The sequence below is a fragment of the Peromyscus maniculatus genome, chromosome 10 (assembly GCF_049852395.1).
Source record: "Peromyscus maniculatus bairdii isolate BWxNUB_F1_BW_parent chromosome 10, HU_Pman_BW_mat_3.1, whole genome shotgun sequence".
Lineage (NCBI taxonomy): Eukaryota > Metazoa > Chordata > Mammalia > Rodentia > Cricetidae > Peromyscus > Peromyscus maniculatus.
In genome coordinates, this window is record NC_134861.1 from 63,080,008 (window position 1) to 63,100,796 (window position 20,789).

Here is a 20,789-nt window from a genome sequence, read left to right on the forward strand (position 1 = left end):
ATTTTTGATTGTACTCTGCTTAAAGATGCAATTTCCCATTTCCTGATGCCAAATTTAGGCTGCATATCAAGATCTACGTGGGTTTTAACTCTAAGCCTCCCACAGAGGAAAAAAATATGCTTTTAAAAACCATGGTGTATTACCCCTTTTAAGGAAAATTATACTCTTCGTGAAATTTTTTATAAGAATGTCGAAAAATCTATTTTTAATCACGTATTTCTTTTCTCAATGGCTTGCAGCATTTAATGGCAGATAAGATTCACTTCAACCCTTTGGTCTTCTCACCACGTTCACCCTGGACCGTCAGTCATCCCTCTTCTATCCCGAGCTCACACATCACACTGCTGCTGGACTATTTTCAGCTGCCAAGGTGGCCCCGAACCCTCACCATAATTACAGGGCTGTGAGACCGCAACAGGCAAAGCCCCACCGGCCCCGCCCCGTGTGTTTAACCGGCCGTGGTGAGCACACAAGCTCATTGGCTCAAAGTGGCACCATTAGTTCCTCGAAGAACCAATCAGCTCTCCACGTGGCTGCCCCTCTGATGGCCACTCACATCACTGTGCCTGTTGAGAGGGTCCTGTCCATCAGTGATTAATATTGCCTTAATTTCTACGGCTCCCCCCCCCCTGCCTCCAGAACATTCTCTGTGACACACAGAAGAAACCTACAATCCAATTCCCATCTTTCCAACACCACTAGGTAGATATCCAGCACACGCTCCCATCCTGTTGACCTCACTCTGGAGACCTTTCTAACAAACAAAAACAAAAACCAAAACCAAAACCAAAACCAAAAACAAAAACAAAAAAACCTCCCCAAGAAAAAAAACCCCAGACCAGAACAGCCCTGAGAAAACTGGGAATATGGGAAAGTTTGGGGTGGGGGGGCCTTCCTATCTTTAGATTCAGGGACAAGGGTTTCTAACTTGCGACAGAGATAAACTAAAATAGGATACTATAAAAAAATACTCATAGGAGGAAAAAAATCAAAACCAAAAAAAAAAAAAAAAAAAAAACTCCAAATGAAGATGGCAGAGAGACTTCAGGAATGAAAGCAGCCATGGGAAGGATGATAAGAAACCGAGGCTGAAAGAAATCGCCCGGCGACTGTGGCAGGGAAGAGCGACATATGGATGAAAACCATAAGGAAGGAGTCGGGGGACAGTGTTCTGGAGGAAGGAAAAGACCGGGCAACCGCCTTGAACAAAGTGCGTGCCCGAGGACTGAGGCAGGCAGATAAGGGGTTCATCCCCAAACATGTGGTTGGAACCAACCTCATACCAGAGTGTAAAATACGGTCTATGGGAAAAGGACCCAAAGTACAGAAAAACAACATGCAAAAAACCGCTGAGCTGGGCTAATGGGCACACTCAAGTAGTACAGAGATTGACTGAGGCCTGAGAGCCCCTAAATAATGAGTTCCAAGCCAGTGTGAGGACAGCCAAGACTCTATTTCAAAAACAAAAACCAAACAGAACGCGACAGCTGGGAGGGCCTAACTGAATATAAACACAATGGGATATTAGGGTAAGGGCAATGAGGAAAAAAATACCCCAGAAACAGTAAGGAAGCCATGTAAGGACCCCAACACAGAATCTCTACCATCTCCAAAGCATGGGGGGATATGACAGGAACAACTCTTCCCTGTAACCTGTAATTGGATTTTCTCTCTCCAAACCAATCCTTCACACGTCAAAATATTGACAAACAGCAGAGCTCTTAGCATGGGCATCTATAACTCCTTCAGAGACAATGCCCGCCTATTGTCACTAGGGGAAAAAAAAACAAGCAAACAAACAAACAAAAACACACCACCACCAGAAAGTCTTGGATTCGCTGACAATCAGAAGCCGGGAGGCTCTTAAGTCTGACAATCAGAAGCCGGGAGGCTCTTAAGTGCCCTGAAAGGCCTGAGCAGGGACTTCAGTTCTGATGAACCATAAACGCGGCTGTTATGTCCTTCCCCCAGGAGCAGAGCCTGCGCAGGCCATGCTCAGTGCTCTCACACTCCCTGGAGGAGATAGCAATCTCGACCTCTGGATGGGCGAGCCCCACGCGACTCAGCGACACAGAAACCAGCGTCTCCCGGACTGGGTGGGTGGGGACTGGAACTCTGCTCTGGGGATGTCCTCGAATCCGCGGCTGGAGCAGGAGCGACCCTCACCAAACAAACAAACAAACAAACAAAACTTCACACACACACACACCCCAACCCAGCCAAGCACCAGGTCCACGGCTGACTGCGAGTGGAAGACCTACGTGTCTTCGCCACGGATAAAACGAGGGGTGTGCGCCATCAACACCGGAGCGCACAGAGAAAAAGAAACCCGGAGACCTCCGGAGGCGACCAAATGGCCCGGGTCCGGCCCAGGGAGGCGGGGATCTTCAAGAGGGCGAAGGACAGGCCCTTCTGGGTCAAAGAACCGCCTAGAAGGAGAAGCAGGCGGCGGGCGGGAAAGGGGAAGTGTGGAAAAAGTCGAGTGGCGGGGGATCAGATGGGCGTCTCCGTGGAGGCGCCTCGGCCTGCTGTCCCGGGGCCTATCCCCTCCCCAGCATCCACCACCCCAGGGCCTGCAATCCCCGCGGCCCCCCGCACCCAGCCCTCCCGCCGGCGGCCCAGCTTCTGGGCCCGAACCCGAGCCCGCACCCGGGAGCCACCTGTTAGGCGCGCGCGCGCGCCGTCGGAAGCCCGGGCCCGCAGCGGCGCCGGCAATCTTTCCGAAGTTACTCCTGCCCGAGCGCAGCACACGCTCCGGAGGCCTCCCGAGGCCCACCGACCCCCGCGTGCACGCACAGGCCTCCCCGGACCCCTCCACCCTCCCAATCCACCCCAAGCCCCGATCCCCACGCCACCGCCGGAGCTCCGCAAAGTTGCGGCCGGGGGGACTCGGTACTTGCAACGGACCCCCCCACCCCACCCCACCATACCCCACCCCATCCCACCCCAACCCCGGGTCCCCCCCACGCCACCGCCGGAGCTCCGCAAAGTTGCGGCCCGGGACTCGGTACCTGCACTGAGCTCCAGGCTGGCGCCGTCGCTACCCGCGCTGCGGCCGCCCGCGCCGCTCACCGGGGCCGGGCCGTACCTGACGACGGCGGCGAAGGACGACGACGACGAGGCGGCGGGGGCCGTGGGCGGCGGCGGCGGCGGCGGCAGCGGCGGCGGCGGCGCCGGAGTCCTCGGGTGGCTCGGGGGCGCGGCGGGCGTGCAGGACGGCGACGACGACGAGGCGGCGGCGGCGGCGGGGGCCCGGCCTGACCCGGCCGGGTAGGACGGCTGCGTCGGGAACGGCGGCGGCGGCGGCTCGCTGCTGCTGATGGGCACGGCGGCGAGCGGCGCGAAGGGCGGCGGCGGCGGCGGCGGCGGCCGCGCGGGCGGCAGCTCCAGCAGCGTCGGTCTGTCGTAGCGCTTGGCCAGCGCCGGCCGCCGGCTGCTGGGGAACGTCTTGAGGACGCTGTAGGGGCCGCGCTGCTTGTAGATGCGGGGCGCGCTGGGCCCCTCCTCCGCCGCCTGCATCTCGGGCTCCATGCCGAGCCGGAGGCCCTGCCCGCCCCGCGCGCGGCTCCAGGGGTGGCGGCTCGGCCGCCCGGTCGCCGGCTCTGCCCCGGCGCGCGCCGGCGGGAAGGCGTGTGTCTGAGCCGTGGCCGCCGCCGCCGCCGCCGCCGCCGCTCCTGCCTGTCGCCGAGCCTGGCATCTCCGAGCCCCCGCGCGGGGGGCTGCCGCCCAGCGCTGATTGACAGCCCGCCTCGCCAATGCCTGGAGGGAGAAAGGAGGTAAGGAGCAAGTGTTTAGGGTAATATCTGCTAATGATGATGGGGGGCGGGGCGGGGCCTGGCGCCCCGGCGGCCCGCGCGATCGGAGCCTCGGACGGGGGGTCGTGGTCGTGGTGGTGGTGGTGGTGGTGGTGGTGGTGGCGGTGGCGGGAGGGGGGGGAGGGGAGGGGAGGCCGCGGGCCCCAGGGGGACCCGGTTGGCGGGGAGGTGGCGGTGGGGGTGGGGGTGGGGTGGGAGGGGGTGCAGCAGGAGGGGGAGAGCACGGAACCTGGAGGGCGTCCTGGTGGGGACAGGTGGAAGAGGTGGTGGTGGAGGGGGAGTCCCGGGTCTCTCGGCTGTGGACGTGAGGCGGCCGCGATCGCCTGGGCCGGGTCCGAGCTTTGGAAGCGAGTTCCCGGCGCCCTCCTGCGTGACCTCCCAACTCTCGGAGTGCACGAAGGGGGTGGTACCTAGAAGTTAGGGCGGGGTCGCCGGAGTGCAAGGGTGGGACGGTAAGTTCTTCTAGAAGGAAGCTGCACTCACTCTCTTCCCCCCCCCCCTACCCCGCCCCCACCCCTACCTTCGGAAAAGAAGATCTTGAAGGACCTGGTGTGGGCTGCTGGGAGGTTTGTCCTGCCTTAGGGTCTCGCTGCTTGCTGTCTGGCGGCTGAACATGAAAGCGCTCAGGGCCTGGTGCTTGCATACTGTTTCGCTTGCTCTCCATAGGGGGCTGGGAGAGAGCCAGAGGGGGCGCCGTCGTTTCTCTCCATTCTACAGATTTGAAAGCTGAGGCTCCGCGAGATTAAAGGGAATTACCCAGATCCACACGGAGGAGGAGCGTGTGAGTGAGTTGCTCGGATGCAGGCAGGTCTTCAGAATTTAAAAGAGCTGGTAGACCGTGCGATTAAAGGGAACAAAATGACCTCACGCTTCCCTCGGGGATGGCGACTGCTTTGAACATTATTATTATTTATGCATAAACTTTACAAGACCAAGGTGGCCTGGGATCTCGCTTCCTGCGCTGCTCATTCTAACTGGCGCCACCAGGCTAGGGGTTCTGGGGAGCACGGGATCTCAATACTTGTTTGAATGAAGAAAGACTCCAGTAATTTGCAGGAGGAGCCTCAGAAGATCCTTGAAATACAACGAAGGGTTCTGGCCGCTGCCAGTTACTCCTTTCTATCTCAAAGGAAGCATCCTTCATTTGGGCCTACTCTAGTCCCAACATCCCCTCCTCCCAAGCTTGGGTGCCAGCCTCGTTCATCATTATCCAGGTCCTTGATGGATGACCCTCACCCCTCCAATCTGGGAATTGCTTTCTTATTCAGAGCTCTCCGTTTAGTCTTGGGAAAGTGACCCATTTTCTTCCGGGGTCCGGGTCTTTGACTTCTCATCTCCCAGATTTCCCTTCCTTCGGAAGAAGTCTTCCTTGCTGTTTCAGGGCCTGTGTTTCCCCCACCCCCGTAGACTGCCTTCCTCTCCTCTGCAAGCTCCTCGGATGGTGCTGTACCCCTCCTCCATTTATTAGAGATGAAATAAATAATGCCATAAATAAAAGTATTTGGGAGTCCAGGAACTGTCAGGGCTGATTAGGGCATAGAGGACATTTTCTTTCTCATTATGCAAAAGCATTTCATGGGGAAATAAAAGAGGTTTCATTGTAACTCATGCATGTCATATTTCAAGGAATTCAAGATATTAATCATATTTAACATTATTTGCAACGTTTCTTCTCCCTGGCTTCAGAAAACTGCTAAATGAGGACACGTGGATCACCAGGAAGAAAGGGAGAGGGACAGTTAAGAAATAATGAAATGCTGGTGAAAGACAGAGGGAGATGCCAGGGAGATGCTTCTTAGGCACATCAGTGAGAAATGGGGGAGTGACTTCTGAGACGGGAGGCAGATGAAACTGAATGATAGACGGAGGAAATAAACGATAACAAGCCTCCCCACACTTTCCTTTCTATCAAGCAGCTCTGGATTTTGTACTGAAATCTTTCCCCTCCCGCTTCGCTCCCTGATAATTTGCCGGTAACTCCTAGCTTTTGAAAAGAAGTTAGGGTGGTGATGTGGTGGTGGTGGTGGTGATGATGGGGCTTGGTGGGAAGAAACCCTTCAGCCCTCTGGGAAAGAATTGATTTCTTGTCCCTGGGGGTGGGGGAGCTATCTCTTTGATGCAGATTTATTTATTTATTTATTATTTATCTAGGATTTGATAATTTTATTTGCACGAGTGTCTTGCCTGCATGCGTGTGTGTGTGTGTGTGTGTGTGTGTGTGTGTGTGTGTGTATGTGTACCGCATGGGTGCCTGGTGCCCGAGGGTCTGGAACTGGTATCACTGATGGTTGTGAGCCACCATGTGGGTGCTGGGAATCGAACCTTAGTCCTCTGCAAGAGCAACAAGCACTGTTCACCACTCAGCCATCTCTCCGGGCCCTTAAGTATATATTCTAAATTTATGTCATCCTTGCCACTCAAACAGCTGGAGAGACTGGGAGCGATAGTTGCTTATGTTTTACTGACTAAAGGGACCATCTATCATTTATAACCCAAAGTGGCCATTTCTATAAAAGCAAATACTGAAATGAGTGGTTGCTATGGTTGGGATCATCTCTAAACATACATGTTGGGAACTTAGTCCTTTTAGTCTAGGGAGGTGGGGCCCCAGGGCAGGCATTTATTACAGAAGGGCTATGTCAAGCCTGGGTTAGTGCCTGCTATAAAAGAGAATGGGGTTGTGAGTTTGAATTCTCGGGTGCTCATGTAGGTGATGCCTCTGCCACATTCTGATGCATGTTACAACAAAAAGTTTCTAAGCAGGTGTTGTTGCCCATCAATCCTGGACGTCTCAGCCTCTGGAATGGCAAAAACAAAGCAAAGCAAAAAAAAAAAAAAAAAAACCCATCTACTTTCCGTTCTTTATAAATTGCTTAGCTTATGGTATGCTGCTATAACAGCACAAAGCAAATGTAGCAGGAATCTTAAAAGTTCTTATTAATAAAATCAAACCCGAGGCAAGTTATTGGGGTCCATGCTGGTAGATCAGAGAGACAGAACAAGCCACAGCTAACCTCACCTGGTCAACTTCTCAGCTGGTCTTGTTTCCTCAGACTGGAAGCTTCTGTGTCCTCATCCCAATGGCTCTCAGCTGAACTGCTGCTGGAAAGCCTGAAGCTTAACCAGCCACATGCTTAACCAGCCAAATGCTTAACCAGCCAAATGCTTAACCAGCCAAATGCTGCTAGTTTCTGGTCCTCACGCCTTATATATCTTTCTGCTTTCTACCACCACTCTCTGGGATTAAAGGTGTGTGTCACCATGCTTGGCTTTTTCCAATGTGGCCTTGAACTCACAGAGATCCAGAGGGATTTCTATCTCTGGAGTGCTAGGATTAAAGGTGTGTGCTATCACTGCCTAACTAGTGGCTTTTCTGTTCTCTGACCCCAGATAAGTTTATTAAGGTACACGATATTTTGGGGAACACAATATCACCACAGCAAACCTCGTGAAAGTAACGAGAAGGGGATTGTTGTAACAGCAGTTTCTTTATAATGTAGGAATGACTAGGTAGTAGGGTATGAGAGATTGGGGAGCATAAACGTGAAAAGGCCTAGGTTGGTATGAATGAAGCATTAATGGTGATTCTGGTGAAAACTCAAAACTATAGAGACAGCATGGGATGTTTACAGTGAGTTAAGCAGTTTTGATCAATGGTAGAAAAGTGAGGTTTGGGGGCTCGCACCTGTAATCCCAGCACTACCCCGCTAATCTAGCACTCATTTGGGAGGCACAATCAAGAGGCCTGACTTGTAATACATATCCACACCCTATCTTAAAAAAGAAGAGGGAGGGGGGAAGGCAGGAAGGCAGGGCAGGCTGATGGTGAAGGGCATTCTAATGATCCCCAATTGGAGTGGGGATCAAAGCTTTAGAAGCTGGAGCACAGGCCATCTTGGTTCTACAGAACTGTGCCTTCGGAGTGTGTGGAAGGCAAAGCTTCTCCATAAAGAACAATGAAGTATGATGTCTGGCAGAATAAATATCTAAGCAGCCGCAAAGCCTTCAGAGGGCTGGCTGCACGGCTTCTTTTGGCTGAGAGACCAGAGAAATGATTTAACGATGGAATTTATAATTAAAGGGGATGCAGAGCAGAAAGATGGGGGAGATTTGCAGCCTGGCATGGTAAGAGTGAAAAAGCATGCCCAGGAGAGAATAATATGGGTATAGCCAGTAACCCTTTGCTCAAGAGATGATGTGGATTCCCTTGCTGAGGGTCATCAGGGTAATGGGACAGGGGCCTTAACTGTCTGAGATCTTTGAGACAAGCCAGCACCCTGAAGACAAGGTTTCCAGAAAGGTGTCTGCTGCCCAGAGCCACCTTGGAAGGCTCCTGCATTCTGGCGCAGCATTCCTGGGCTACTCCTGGTATGCCTCAAGCTGGACCCAGTTAGATCAGAAGGGCGGAAGCGGTGAGCTTTGGAAGTAGCTGTGTGTGCTGACTCAGTGTACAAGCTGCGGGACCAGTGGTCAAAGATATGTTGGACAGTTATGGCTTCATGCAGGGACTTGTCACAGGGGCAGGGTTGCAGCAGAGAGCCCCGACTCGGGCAGTGCCTAATGCAGGCCTGGGAATAAGGGACGCTTAAAACTGTAGAGTCATTGGTGTCCAGCCCTATCCTGGGAAAGCTGAATAAGCTGATGCCAGCAGAGGCTGAGCAGTGGGTACCTGATGCTTTGGGGGCCAAACAGTTTAGGGCATCTAGGAGGTGGCAGGTGGCTATTCTGGAGTTTTAAGATTTAAATGTTCACTGGGCGGTAGTGGCACATGCCTTTAATCCCAGCACTCTGGAGGCAGCGGCAGGCGGATCTCTGTGAGTTCAAGGCCAGCCTGGGCTATAGAGTGAGTTCCAGGACAGGTTACAGACAGTTGCTAACTGCCATGTGGGTGCTGAGAATTGAACTCGGGTCGTCTGGAAGAGCAGTCAGGGCTCTTCACCACTGATCCATGTCTCCAGCCCCCAGTCTTCACTTTTCATATCCTCACACAAGGCAGCTCCCTAGCCAGTGTCACAGGAAATGGCATTCTTAGCTGAGAGAGAGCTCCAGAAAAGAATCATGACAGGTCCTCCTGAGTTCAGTCCTCAGAAGAAAAAGAGGGAGAGAAAAACAGTCAAGTTCTTATTAATTACCCCTAGAAAGTGAAATGGACACTCACTCCCAAGGATGGAGCTGTATACCCCTTTAAACTTGGGACTGCCGCTTCTCCCGCCTGGGTATTCTGAACTCAGAACTGTGCGTGAAACATACAGCAGAGCTCCCCGAAGAAGGGGTGTCTACTGTATTAAAGACCCTCAGGCTGCTTGACCTTGGCTGACTAGAACACTGTGGCTGTGGATTGACAGACACTCAGGGCCAAAAGTACTCCGAGCCTCTTAGGATCCTTCATAGCCATTTACTTTCAACCTCTGTGTCTGGCCCGACATCCTTGTGACCAGATTAAGCTCTCAGTGTGTCACGAACCTTCGTGGACCTCTGGCTTCCGCCAGTCTCTTAAGCTCAGGAGATTCTAACATCTCACCCTGTAGAAAGGACTTCCTGCCTGGCAGGGGCTTCTCTACAGCTGTCTAGTGGTCTTGTGTATCTGTTTATCACCTTCCTCGTTCTGTGACTGGGGCTACCCTGGAACATGTTGTTCAGAGAAGACCGAATCTGTGTCCTGGACCATGGTCACTCATCTTTGGCTAAGAATAATAAGCTGTTTTCTTTTCCCCTTGAATGCAAAGTCGTTGCTTTACAACTCTTGGAACAAATGTAGTAGAGCCAAGCACTTGCACAGTCCTTTGTAAGTAGCGCTCAGTAAACACGTTGCTCCCCTCCGTGGTCTACATCATCGGACAGTGACTTTGCTGCTGTCTGTTCTTGGGTGCCTTACAGAGTCTGCTAGGATGGCAGTTACATTCCTGCTGTAAATCTTTTTAGATATTTACTCTTATCTCAAAAATAAGAGATGGTGGACTTTTGAAAGCCAAGGGGCTGTATGTGGGCAGGGTACATTTTTGATTGGCAGGATGTCAACTCCTTGAGCCATCCAGAATATAGCTTTTAAATAATAACTCAGCCATGGGAAATGCTTTTTATTGCACCAATTTCAATGATATTTAATGAGCTTCTGATTGACTGTTTGATCTCCCAATGTTTTGTGCTACTTTTAATTCATTTCGTATAATAGAAAAAAAAAAGTAATTGGAATAAAATTTTGTGACAAGATAATGACCTTCCACTTTGAAATTAAATGTCTGATTAGCTTCAACATTTTAATGCTGAGATGCTGCTGCAGCAGGCGGAGTGTGCGTACTGTCTTTCCATGGAAAGGGACTGTTTGTTTATTGCAGAGCCAAAGGGTGTGGTGGCTCTGGAATCTTAGACACACAGGCCTGGCAGGGAAGGAAGGAAGGAAGCAGTCTGACTGAACCGGTGTCTGTGGTTTGTAACAACTCTGACACGTGGTTGTTCAAACCATGCTTGGCTGCCAGTGGTGGAGATCTCACTATCTCCAGATACATCATCCGTTCCCCCGGGTGTTAGTCAAAACTACTTACTGTTTGTCTACTGTGTGTAAGGTGTCTTTATGGGTTCTGAGGGATGTAATAGTGAAACAGATTCTGGGGACCACTGAGGGAATGAGGAGCAGGTAATAAATTAGTCACCAGGTTAAAAGTATTTATTGAGAGACATAATTATTGAGAAGAATAGGGTAAGAGTGTTCTCATTCATATTATCTCTTTTTCTCTCATGTTACCCAGGGAGCCTCAGACTTGCTATGTGGTAGAGGATTACCTTGAACTTCTGACTCTTCTGCCTGTACCTCTCAAGTGCTGGGATTATGGTTGTGAGTTTTTGTACTGATGGGGAGTCGAACTAGGGCCTTGTGTTTGCTACGTAAGTACTTTATCACCCGAGGTACACCCAGAAACCTGTGTGCTGATTAGTCTTATGTCAGCTTGACACCAGATAGAGGTGTTCCAAGACAGGCTCCAAAGCTGGGAGCACCTAATAGGTGCAGTTTCTAGATTATAGATGGATGTTGGATGGCCCAGCTCACTGTAGGTGGTGCCAGCCCTGGTCCTGTGGTTCTGGGTGCTATAAGAAAGCAGGTTGAGCAAGCCACAAGGAGTAAGCCAGTAAGCAGCACCCTTCCATGGCTTCTGAATCAGTTCCTGCCTCCAGGTTCCTGTCCTGACTTCCTTTGATGATAGGATGTGATGTAGAAGTATAAGCCAAATAAACCCTTTCCTCTCCAGGTTGTGTTTGGTCATGGTGCTTTATCAGAGCAGAAGAAAGTAACCCCCCAGCTAAGACAACGGGTGTTACTTTGACAAATGGCTGATAGCTCACTTGGGAGAAAACCAAATCCATAACAACAGCCCATGCCAAAGGAAACGGGTACACCACAGCCGTTAGATGGGGTGATTTGAGGAGCAGAAAGAAAGGCAAGAAAGAGGTTAGGAGTGTCAGGCAAATGGCAGACTGCAGGCGGGGCTGAGAGCAGGGGCAGGCTGAGCAGAAGGGCACCAGGACTCCTTCTAACTGCGGTGGGGCTCGGGAGGGCGGAGTTAAGCTGGGGAGTGACATGACCAGGATCATGTTCTTAAAAACTAACTTTCAGGAAAGGTACAACCAGAACTCTTATACAGACACAAAAGCAAAGGTGTTAAAGATTTTATTTGGCTTACTTGGTAGCCTCATGGGTTCAAAGGAAATTATACATTCGTATAGAATAAAGGAAGGTTAACGAATGTGTGGATTCATTTTCCAGGGGAAGCGGGCAAAGGAGGGAGCCTTTTCCGATGCCCAACAGTTCTCTGAGCTTGAGAAGTTAAAAACAAAACAGCGAAAGACGTTGGGAGAGTACCGCCAGGGGACTACAAAAATGAGTGTCATTCCACGTGACAGTGTCCGGATGAAACACAGTGTTTTGGTTTTTTTTCTGCAGTGTTTTTTAGAAAAACAAAAGAAGCATTTTTAAGATTATTTTAGATTCACAGGAGGTTGAAAAGATGATATAAAGAAATTCCAGGTACCTTTCATCTATTTTTTTTTTTTGCAAGGAGTACACCTTGTGTTCCTCCAGATACGTACTTTGCATGAAATCTATGTCCTTTTGAGGTTTTTCACCTAGCTTAATATCCTTGAGACCGACCCGTGTGTGTTGCAAGCATCAGTTGTTGCGGGATGTCTTTCTGTATGCTGTGAATATGTGTTATTCCCATTGACTAATAAATAAAGCTGCATTGACCTCTGGCAGGGCAGGATGGAACCACGTGGGAAAATCCAAGAGAGAGCGTGTAAGGAGAAACCAGAGTAAAGGGAGACGCCAAACCACCCCACCGTCCAAGGAGCAACATGTAATGGGATGCCACCGAGCATGTGGCGATACATAGATGAATAGAAATGGGTTATAAGAGCTAGCTAGTAAGAAGCCTGAGCCATAGGCCATACAGTTTGTAAATAATATAAGTCTGTGTGTTTACTTGGAACCAAGCGGCTGTGGGACTTGGGTGGGAAAGATTGAACCCCACCATGGGGCCAGGTGGGGACCACAGAAACACAGGACCTCAGGCTGGGTAGGACCGGAGAAACTTCCAGCTACAATCAATAGTTTGTTCCTTTTCACGACTGAGTAGTAGTCTGTGGTGGGGATGTACCACAGGCTTTTGGTCAGTCCTCTTTTGAGGGATGTTACGGCTGTTAACAATTTGGGGCGATGACATGTGCGCCCGCTCTGAACAATCAAAGGTGTGGGGTTTTTGCGTGGAGGTAAATTTTATTCTCCGGGGCCAGGTGGCTGAGAGTGGGCTGTGGGTGTGCTTCACTGTGTCTTCTTACCTTTTACAGGATCTGACTGGTGGGAGAGACAGTTCGTTTCCAAACCAGCAGCTTCGGGGTGACCGTGCTTCTGCCGGATGTAGTGACACACGCCTTTAATCCCAGCAGAGCCGGGCGGATCTCTGTGAAGTTGAGGCCAACCTGGTCTACGGAGCGAGTTCCAGGACAGCCAGGGCTACATAGTAAGACCCTGTCTGTAAGACAAAAAACATAACAAAAACCCCCACATATATAATCGGCTTCCATTCTCCCCTCCACTGTCTTCCCCCCATCTCCAGGGTGAAATGCAGAGTTGCAGTTGCTGACGGAAGGTCCTCATGATCTGCGGCCGCCACCCCTGGTCTCTTGAGGTCATTCCTTCTCCCTCTCTGTTCCTGTCCCCACTCCAGTCTTACCGGTCTTTTTGAACAGGGTGAAGATATTTTACCGGAAGTTCTCTTTCCCAAGGTGTCCGCACAGCTCTTCCATATCTCCTGTAGACTCCGCTGTGGCTTCCCTGCTCAGTGAGGCCTTCATCACGAGATTCCCTGCTTACAGCTGTAACCCTGCACACACACACACACACACACACACACACACACACACACACACACACACACACACACCTTCCTTTCTGGTACTGGCACTGTCTGTCATGCTCTCAAGAGGAGATTATAAGATTATAAGCCCTTACGGGAGGTTTGCCGAGTCCACAGTGTGTGGAATAGTGCCTTGCACACGGTAGAGGCCTAGTGAACTTGTTCACGGTGTGTAGAATAGTACCTTGCACACGGTAGAGGCCCGGTGAACTTGCTGTGTGAGGGAATGAGTTTAAAGGCCGTGGAAGCAGTTGGAGGAAGCGCTAGGTTGACCTGGGACCGAGTGGCAGTGGTCACTCGAGGAGGAAGAGAACACAGAAGCACACGTTCGGTTGTGTTCAGCTCTGAGCAGTGGAAAGGTGGTCTCTGTTTTGAACTTAAATTTTCTCGCTTGCTTCGCCTGCCTCGTTGGCCCTTCCGATTACTCAGGGAGGCTCAATCTTCTCCTTATTCTCTCTTCCGAATGGAGTCTGTGGCAGTACCCTCTCCTTTCTGTAAAGAAGGGTCTGTAGAGCCTGTTTGGGAAAGTGATATCTTTTAAAAAGAGTGCGTAAGGGCAGTCGTTTTTAAAAGTCGAATTACTGTTTCTTTTCACTAATAGTATTCTAGATTCATGAGAGAAGCCCAGGTCCCGGGATCCCCTGAGAACTGGAGCCCAGGCCCCGGGTTCCCAGAGCCCAGGTCCCGGGTTCCCAGAGCCTAGGACCCAGGTTTCCCTGAGAACTGGAGCCCAGGCCCCAGGTTCCCAGAGCCTAGGGCCCGGGTTCCCGTGAGAACTGGAGACAGTCTGGTGCAGAGTAGACATGCATGCTCCTGAGATGTTATGAGCCATCTGCCTCCATGTTCCTTCTGCCTGTTCAGTTCTTGTGTCCATTCATCCTGGTGGAGCCTGCCTGCTCCTTGCTAGTCAGCATGGCCCCAGAGGTTGTCAGCTGTGTGCAGAATGTATTTTTTATCAGATTCTGAAGTGTCGGCATTGATCGCCATTGCCTAATTGGGTCTTGATGATGGATCGTTTCATCCATGAACACCCCCAATATTACAGTGTGAGTATCACTTCCCTTGAAGCAAAGAGGGCTGGCGAACAAAGAGTTGAAGAGATTTCTCCACACTCACAGCCAATTTGAAGAGTTTAACCGAAAATTCTTCTATTTAACCAAGGTAGCCAGCGTCCCTGGTGAAGATTTGTAAATTTAACCTTTTAGTCTCTTATTCGTTACTTCCCTTCAGTTCTTAAAGAAACATCCCTCTACCCCAAGAGCAGAAATCACCATGAACAGAACTATTAACTGTCTGGGATATTTAAGAAAATAAACGGGATGTTGAAGCGTAGGAAAGAAAGAAAAAAGAGAGTTTAAAAGATAGATAGCAGAGTGACAGAATGTGTGTGAGCCAGTTCTCAAGTTACGATGGCAAGATCAGTTTCCCTTGCCTCTGCTAGCTCTCTCCCCACCTAAGGACTGTATTGTAATTGAATGGCCAGGTCATACTCAGTTGTAGTGTTTAAGCCAAGGTTTGATCTCACAGTAACAGAGGAGCATGGCCTTCCACGGAGAGGGTCCCGGAGTGAAGCAGTGAAATACATTCCTAGATATTGGCCGCTTTTGGTTTTATGATAACACATAGAATATATAAATTAATCCATGCCATTTGTCCCCCGGCCCAGAAAGCAACTGGGTTTTCCTGGCTGCTGGGGTATTTCATAGCTTGCTAACAAAGCTGCTGTGGAAACCAATAGAAATACGTTTTCGAGCCGGGCAGTGGTGGCGCATGCCTTTAATCCCAGCACTCGGGAGGCAGAGGCAGGCGGATCTCTGTGAGTTCGAGGCCAGCCTGGGCTACCAAGTGAGTTCCAGGAAAGGTGCAAAGCTACACAGAAAAACCCTGTCTCGAAAAAAAAAAAAAAAAAAAAAAAAAAAAAAAAAGTTTTCATTGCAAAAAATTAATTTTGTTCTAAGTAATTTTTTTCACTATCTAGGTTGCTAGATGCTTCGTGTCTGCCTTCAGGGCTAGGAAATATGCTGTTTTGTTCTAAATCTCTTCTCTGTCTTTGTAAAGCAGCTAGTGTTGACTTCACAAGTTGCATGAAGGTTATTAAAAATGACTTACTAGGCAGTGAGATTGCTCAGCGGGTGAAGACGCTCGGTGCTAAACCTGATGACCGGAGTTCAGTCTCCATGGCCCGTGGGACAGAAGAAGCGAACCGACTCCTGCAAGTTGTCCTCACACACTAAAATAAATAAAGAAATAAAAAGAATGACTTACTGTTTCTTGCCACTCAGACTCCTGGGGGTTTCTCCTGACCATTGTGACATCTACGGTGACTGTTGACAAGGTCTTAGCTGCTTTGTTTTCTTAGGCACTTAAAGAGCTTCCTAGGGCTGCTGGAGCAAAGTACAACAGATAATGTCTTGAACAAGATTTATTTTCTTAGGGTTCTTGGGGTTAGAAGTCCAAAACCCAGGCTGCATACCATATTGTGTACATGTAGACCAGACACCCAAGAAAGCTGAGGCAGGGTCACTAGAGACCATGAAATCAAGGCCAGTCTGGCGAGTACAGCAAGACCCTATCCGTATTATTGACTTTTATTCTTGTTCTGAACACAGTACTTGATCAAAACACTTTAAAAGAGGAGGAAGGACTTACCTGGTTCACAGTCTTAGAGGGTTTGGTTCCTGATTACTTGATGCTGTGTGCTTGGGCAGGGCAGCGTGGCTCCAGCAACAGGTGGAGCATGTGTGAGAAGAGAGCTGTAACTTCCTGCTGGACGGGGAGCAGAGATCCATACAGGAAGACTCAAGAGCAAAATAAGACACCCCCCTCCCCCGAGAACGTTGACAGACTTCACGCAACCGGCTCCACCTCTCATCCTCTGACTCCTTTCAATAATGCCATTATATCAAGAACCCACCAAAGAATCAGCCCACTCTTCAGGTCGGCACCCTTATTATCCAGGCTTCTCGGGAAACCCACTGCAGACCCAGCCAGAGGCGCGCTTGACTCGTTTCTCAGTCTAGTCTGGTTGGCAAGAGGACCCAACCAAAGGGCCTCAGCAGGACTGGTTCCTTTCTCTCCCCTACCTTCTGCTACCTGGATGCTGGCAGTCTCCGGGGTCCCTACCCTGGCCTCTGCCTTTACCTTCACTCGGCATTTCACATTCTACACTGTACTTATCTTTGTGTCCAAGTTTCTTTTAAATTGTTTGGTTTATGGTACTTTCTTACTGGAGTCTTGGTAAATGAATACACGTGCCATAGACTATTTAGGTTACACCGATCTTTGCTATTTAGCGGAATGAATCATGGCAAGAAAAAGGGGCGGGGGAGGTCAAATCTCGATTTTAAAGCTTTTCAGAATGTTTATAACTTAATCAATGTGGACAGAAGACTTAAAGGCGCACACAGCGTGGGCACAGCTATGAGCTCTCAGTAGGCCACAGAAGACAAGGCCAATGTGCGTGCCCTCCACAAACAGACATCACCACACATCTGGCAACATTGCAGGGAATGCTAAGGACAGACGGTTCCCTGCTTTTTCCCAGCCCCACCATCAAAAATCATGGGCAGCAAAGTTAGTCTAGTTTGGGCCCTTAGAAAAATCACTAAAGATATGCTTAAATATAATGAAATCAGCCAGTCTAACTGTCTGGGAAAGAATTTTGAAAATTGGACCTCTTCTCTAGATTAAAATCAAATCTCTGGGATGGCACCTTGGCATTGGTAGTTTAAAAATCTCTCTAGGGAGCTAGGTATGGTGGCTCATGTCTATAATCCCAACAGTTGGTAAGGCTAAGGTGGATTGCCATGAGTTTGAGGTGAGCCTGGGCTACAGAATGAGACCTGTCTTGACAAAACAAAACAAGAAGCCCTTTAATCTGGCTGGCTGTTCTGGTGTTCACTGGATAGCCTAGAGTAGTTTCAAACTCATAGCTATTGCCAGCCTCCTGCCTCAGCCTTCTCAGTGCTGAGGTTATAGGTGTGTGAGCAACCATGCCTGACTACCCAGTTATTTTCAGAACCACTGTCTGAAGTAACAGCATTGTACACATCCAGGTATGGGCTGATCACTAGGAAGACCAGGATGCACTTGGGATACCTGGGCATGTTGTCAGTTGTGACTAAATACACATCTCTGAGAAGAAAAGTACTGACTGCAGTTAAGAGAACAATCCCATTTTCTTCATGTCTGTGCTAGGGGCAGAGCCCAAAAGAAAGACATGAGTTCAAGGCAGAGGACCGAGGCTCCAAGGCAACATGTTTATTGGTGTAAAAGAAGCTGAGAGAGGGATATGCATTTGGCACAGGTGGGCACCTTCCGTGGGAGGTCAAGGCAGCAATTTAAACTTTTAGTTCTTTATATTATTACACTTGGTTGCAAGGGACAGAGATCCAAGTCAAACTAGATTTAAGGCAGAGGGAATTTATTGAGTCCTTCCATTCTCAAGGTTTCTAAGGAAGGAAGGAAGGAAAATGTCCTTAGGATGAGAAAGGGCTCACCGATTGCAGAATTCTTTCTCTCCATCTAATTCTCACCTCTCAATCTACAGGGAAGATGGTTTTTCAGCAACCACAATCCACAAGAGAAAGACAGCTGCCCCAGCTGTCCTGGAACCTTTCATTATTGCCTGAATCATTCCATGGGTAACCTGGGGTCCCCAGGACAGCCTTGGAACTGCATATGGGGAGATAGGATTTCCTCACCAAGGAATCCTGGGTAGACAAACAGACCTGCTTTCTCCCGTGTCTTTGAGAGGAAGGAAATGAAGTGTTTCTCTGTCAAACTTGAATAAAAACCATTTCCGAGAGTGATAAAAATGTTCCCTCAGCCAAGTAGATGGCCTCTGGTGCAATTGTAAGGCAGAATGAAGGGACAGAGGCCATGGATGTCAGAAGTGGCGGCCAGATGAATTTTGGCTTGGCTCTCTCTAGTTGGAGGAGTTCAGAGGAGTTGATCCAGACTAGTCTGTTCACAAACACAGCAGTGCAGGCAGACTGCGTTCTTTACACTCGGGCCTGTCACCCAGGCCAGGCCGTCCCTGGAGGATGTGACAGCAGCTTTCTTTAGGTCTCCTCTCCTTTAATGAAAGAGCCTAGTTTTCACGCCCCCTTGGGTGCCCAGGCTCCCAGGAAGGCCATCATCTGTGGACTCAGAAGATGAAGACAGACTTGGTGGGTGTTGCTTCTGTCTCAAGAGAGCCCGACCCTTGAACTTAGGAGCACACAGGTCTTCGGAGCTGAAGCTAGCGTGGGTGTTCCGGACTTCACAGACCTCCTTTCAAATACGGATTTGTTTTCCTGTGGAGTAAGGTTGAGAGCACCCCCACTGGTATGAGCTCATAAACTGCTGCATGCAGTGGGGGAGTGAAGTCCAGTGGTCGAGTCTGGAATTCGGAGGTTGTGAACTGTGCTAAGCACTCTTGGGAGAAGCAGTTCCACAGAGAGAGAGGTTAGGGGCCAGGCCTTCTGGAGCCACATGGGCTGCTTCACGCAGCAGGTTTGGGTTCCTGTGTCTCTGAGCTGGTGTCCCCCTCTGTGGAGGGGACAATCCTAGTGTGCCCTGGGCAGCCTTGTTCTGAGGAACTTGATCAGCGCCCGGCATGGCTCCAGAGCAGTTAGCAAAGATTAGCTCTTCCTTCTTCCTCCAACCCCCTCCCCTGCTCCTCCCTCCTCCAACCCCCTCCCCCTTCTCCTCCCTCCTCCATCCCCCTCCCCCTGCCCCTCCCTCCTCCAACCCCCTCCTCCTGCCCCTCCCTCCTCCAACCCCCTCCCCCTGCTCCTCCCTCCTCCAGTCCCCTGCCCCTGCCCCTCCCTCCTTCAACCCCCTCCTCCTGCCCCTCCCTCCTCCACCCCCTCCCCTGCTTCTCCCTCCTCCACCCCCTTCCCTGCTTCTCCCTCCTCCACCCCCTCCCCTGCTTCTCCCTCCTCCACCCCCTCCCCTGCTTCTCCCTTCTCCACCCCCCTCCCCTGCTTCTCCCTCCTCGCCCTGCTCCTCCCTTCTCCAATCCCCTCCCCCTGCTCCTCCCTCCTCCAGTCCCCTGCCCCTGCCCCTCCCTCCTTCAACCCCCTCCTCCTGCCCCTCCCTCCTCCAGCCCCCTCCCCCTGCTCCTCATTGGCAGATTCAGATTAAGTCCTAGGTGTGTATCCCAGGGCTTCTGACCGTCAGCATGTGCTCCTGGCCCATTCCACCAGCCGCACAAAGTTCCTAAACTTGGGAACCAGATCCCCGGATGCAGATTCTCATTCCACCCCTGTGTGTGAGATCCTGCGTGGGTTGTATAACCCTAGATGGGTTAGGCCTGACACTGCGTCCATTTTCCAGGCGGAACCAGAGTGACCCCTCGAGTTCCACTCTTCCGTGGGACGAATAGGTCCATGATTGCCTGCTGTCCCTACCCCCTGCCCGAGGGGAACACAAGGGGGAGGGGAGGGGAGGCCACTCAGAATCCACCCCGGTCTTTCTTTGCCCTGATGCCTGGCAGGGTTTCAGTAAATGAACGACACCGCCCCCCCCCGCCCCCCCTTACACTGAGATTTCTGAATCTCCTAGTTTGGCCCTTGTCTCGCTCCCAAGTTTTTGCTATTCTGGATTTCAGAAAATAGTTCAGTTGCCAAAATGGGTTGAATGAGCTACTTTTAACCGCTTCGCAGGGTCGTTCTAGCAAGTCTCCTTCACAGAGGCGTCCTGCAGGATAATGTTTCCACCAGAGCTGAGGGCTTGCGAAGTTGACATCAGGAGACCTCTTCTGCCGTCCCCTTCCAGGAAAACAGACATTCCCTAAGTCTCCCCCCACCCCACCCCCAAACTGGAGGGGCAAGATAAATGAAGGCTTGGATCTCCGTCAGGGAATCTCACACCCAGGTATCCAGAAGATGGAGACTAACACCTCAGGTCCACAGTGAGGTCCTCTGTGGGCTGCTGGTGTAGTCCTCTCTGGATGGCCTGAGGCTGTAACCTTAGCTATTTAATTTAAAATTGGTTCAGGAGCTCATGTTTATGGATAAACGAGTAAAACAGTAAAGATCAAAAGCAAAAAATAAAATTACTATGGAATTCAATATTTCAGAAGCCCGAGCCCGGTGAACGTTAGTCAAGTGCGGTGTTCGGGACACTTATGATAATGCGCCTAACAAGGAAATGAGATCTCGACACCGCGATTCTCCCGTTCCCTGTCCCCCGAGGTTAGAGATTATGCGGTGCACGATGTTGCTGTTTTTAGCTGCTTTGGTAATTCCTATGGTGAGAGACACGGCACTCTGCTTATTTGTCACGTTGCTCTTCTCTCAGGTGCCAGGGTCTGTGAGGTAGCCCGGAAAATGCTGTTCTCCTCGGAGCGACCAACTCCCTCCCTTCCCACCCGGTAGTCGCCCGGTGCCCCTTTCCCCAGGGCTCCTGTCTTCCTTTCTGTTCAGTTGCTAGGGAATTCCGTGGGTCTGTCTAGCAGCCCTCGGTGCCGGGCGAGAGGCTGTCTAAGGGATTGATAAAAGGTTTATCTTCGTTTGATGCATCTTGCATATCCCAGGCCTCTCAGCTGGCAGGGAAGGTGGAATTCGCTGCAGGGAGCTCG

General features: G+C 50.7%; 1 protein-coding gene and 1 long non-coding RNA gene across 3 annotated transcripts in view; one reads left to right on the forward strand and one right to left on the reverse strand.

Moving 5' to 3' along the window:
* Bend4 (BEN domain containing 4) overlaps positions 1-4,555 on the reverse strand; it is a 33,725-nt gene extending 29,170 nt beyond the window's left edge. For both annotated transcript variants that reach the window (XM_076546403.1, XM_076546404.1), the window contains exons 1-3: positions 4,336-4,555; positions 4,045-4,225; positions 3,012-3,759 (exon numbers count right to left, since the gene is read on the reverse strand). In XM_076546403.1, coding sequence (XP_076402518.1) covers positions 3,012-3,759; positions 4,045-4,225; positions 4,336-4,430 — 1,024 coding nt within the window. In that variant the 5' untranslated portion in view covers positions 4,431-4,555. The remainder of the gene's footprint in view (positions 1-3,011; positions 3,760-4,044; positions 4,226-4,335) is intronic.
* Positions 4,186-15,479, forward strand: LOC107400931 (uncharacterized). The gene is made up of 2 exons (XR_013042941.1): positions 4,186-4,381; positions 10,562-15,479. It is a non-coding gene; the product is annotated as an uncharacterized LOC107400931 (long non-coding RNA).
* The last annotated feature ends 5,310 nt before the right edge of the window (positions 15,480-20,789 follow it).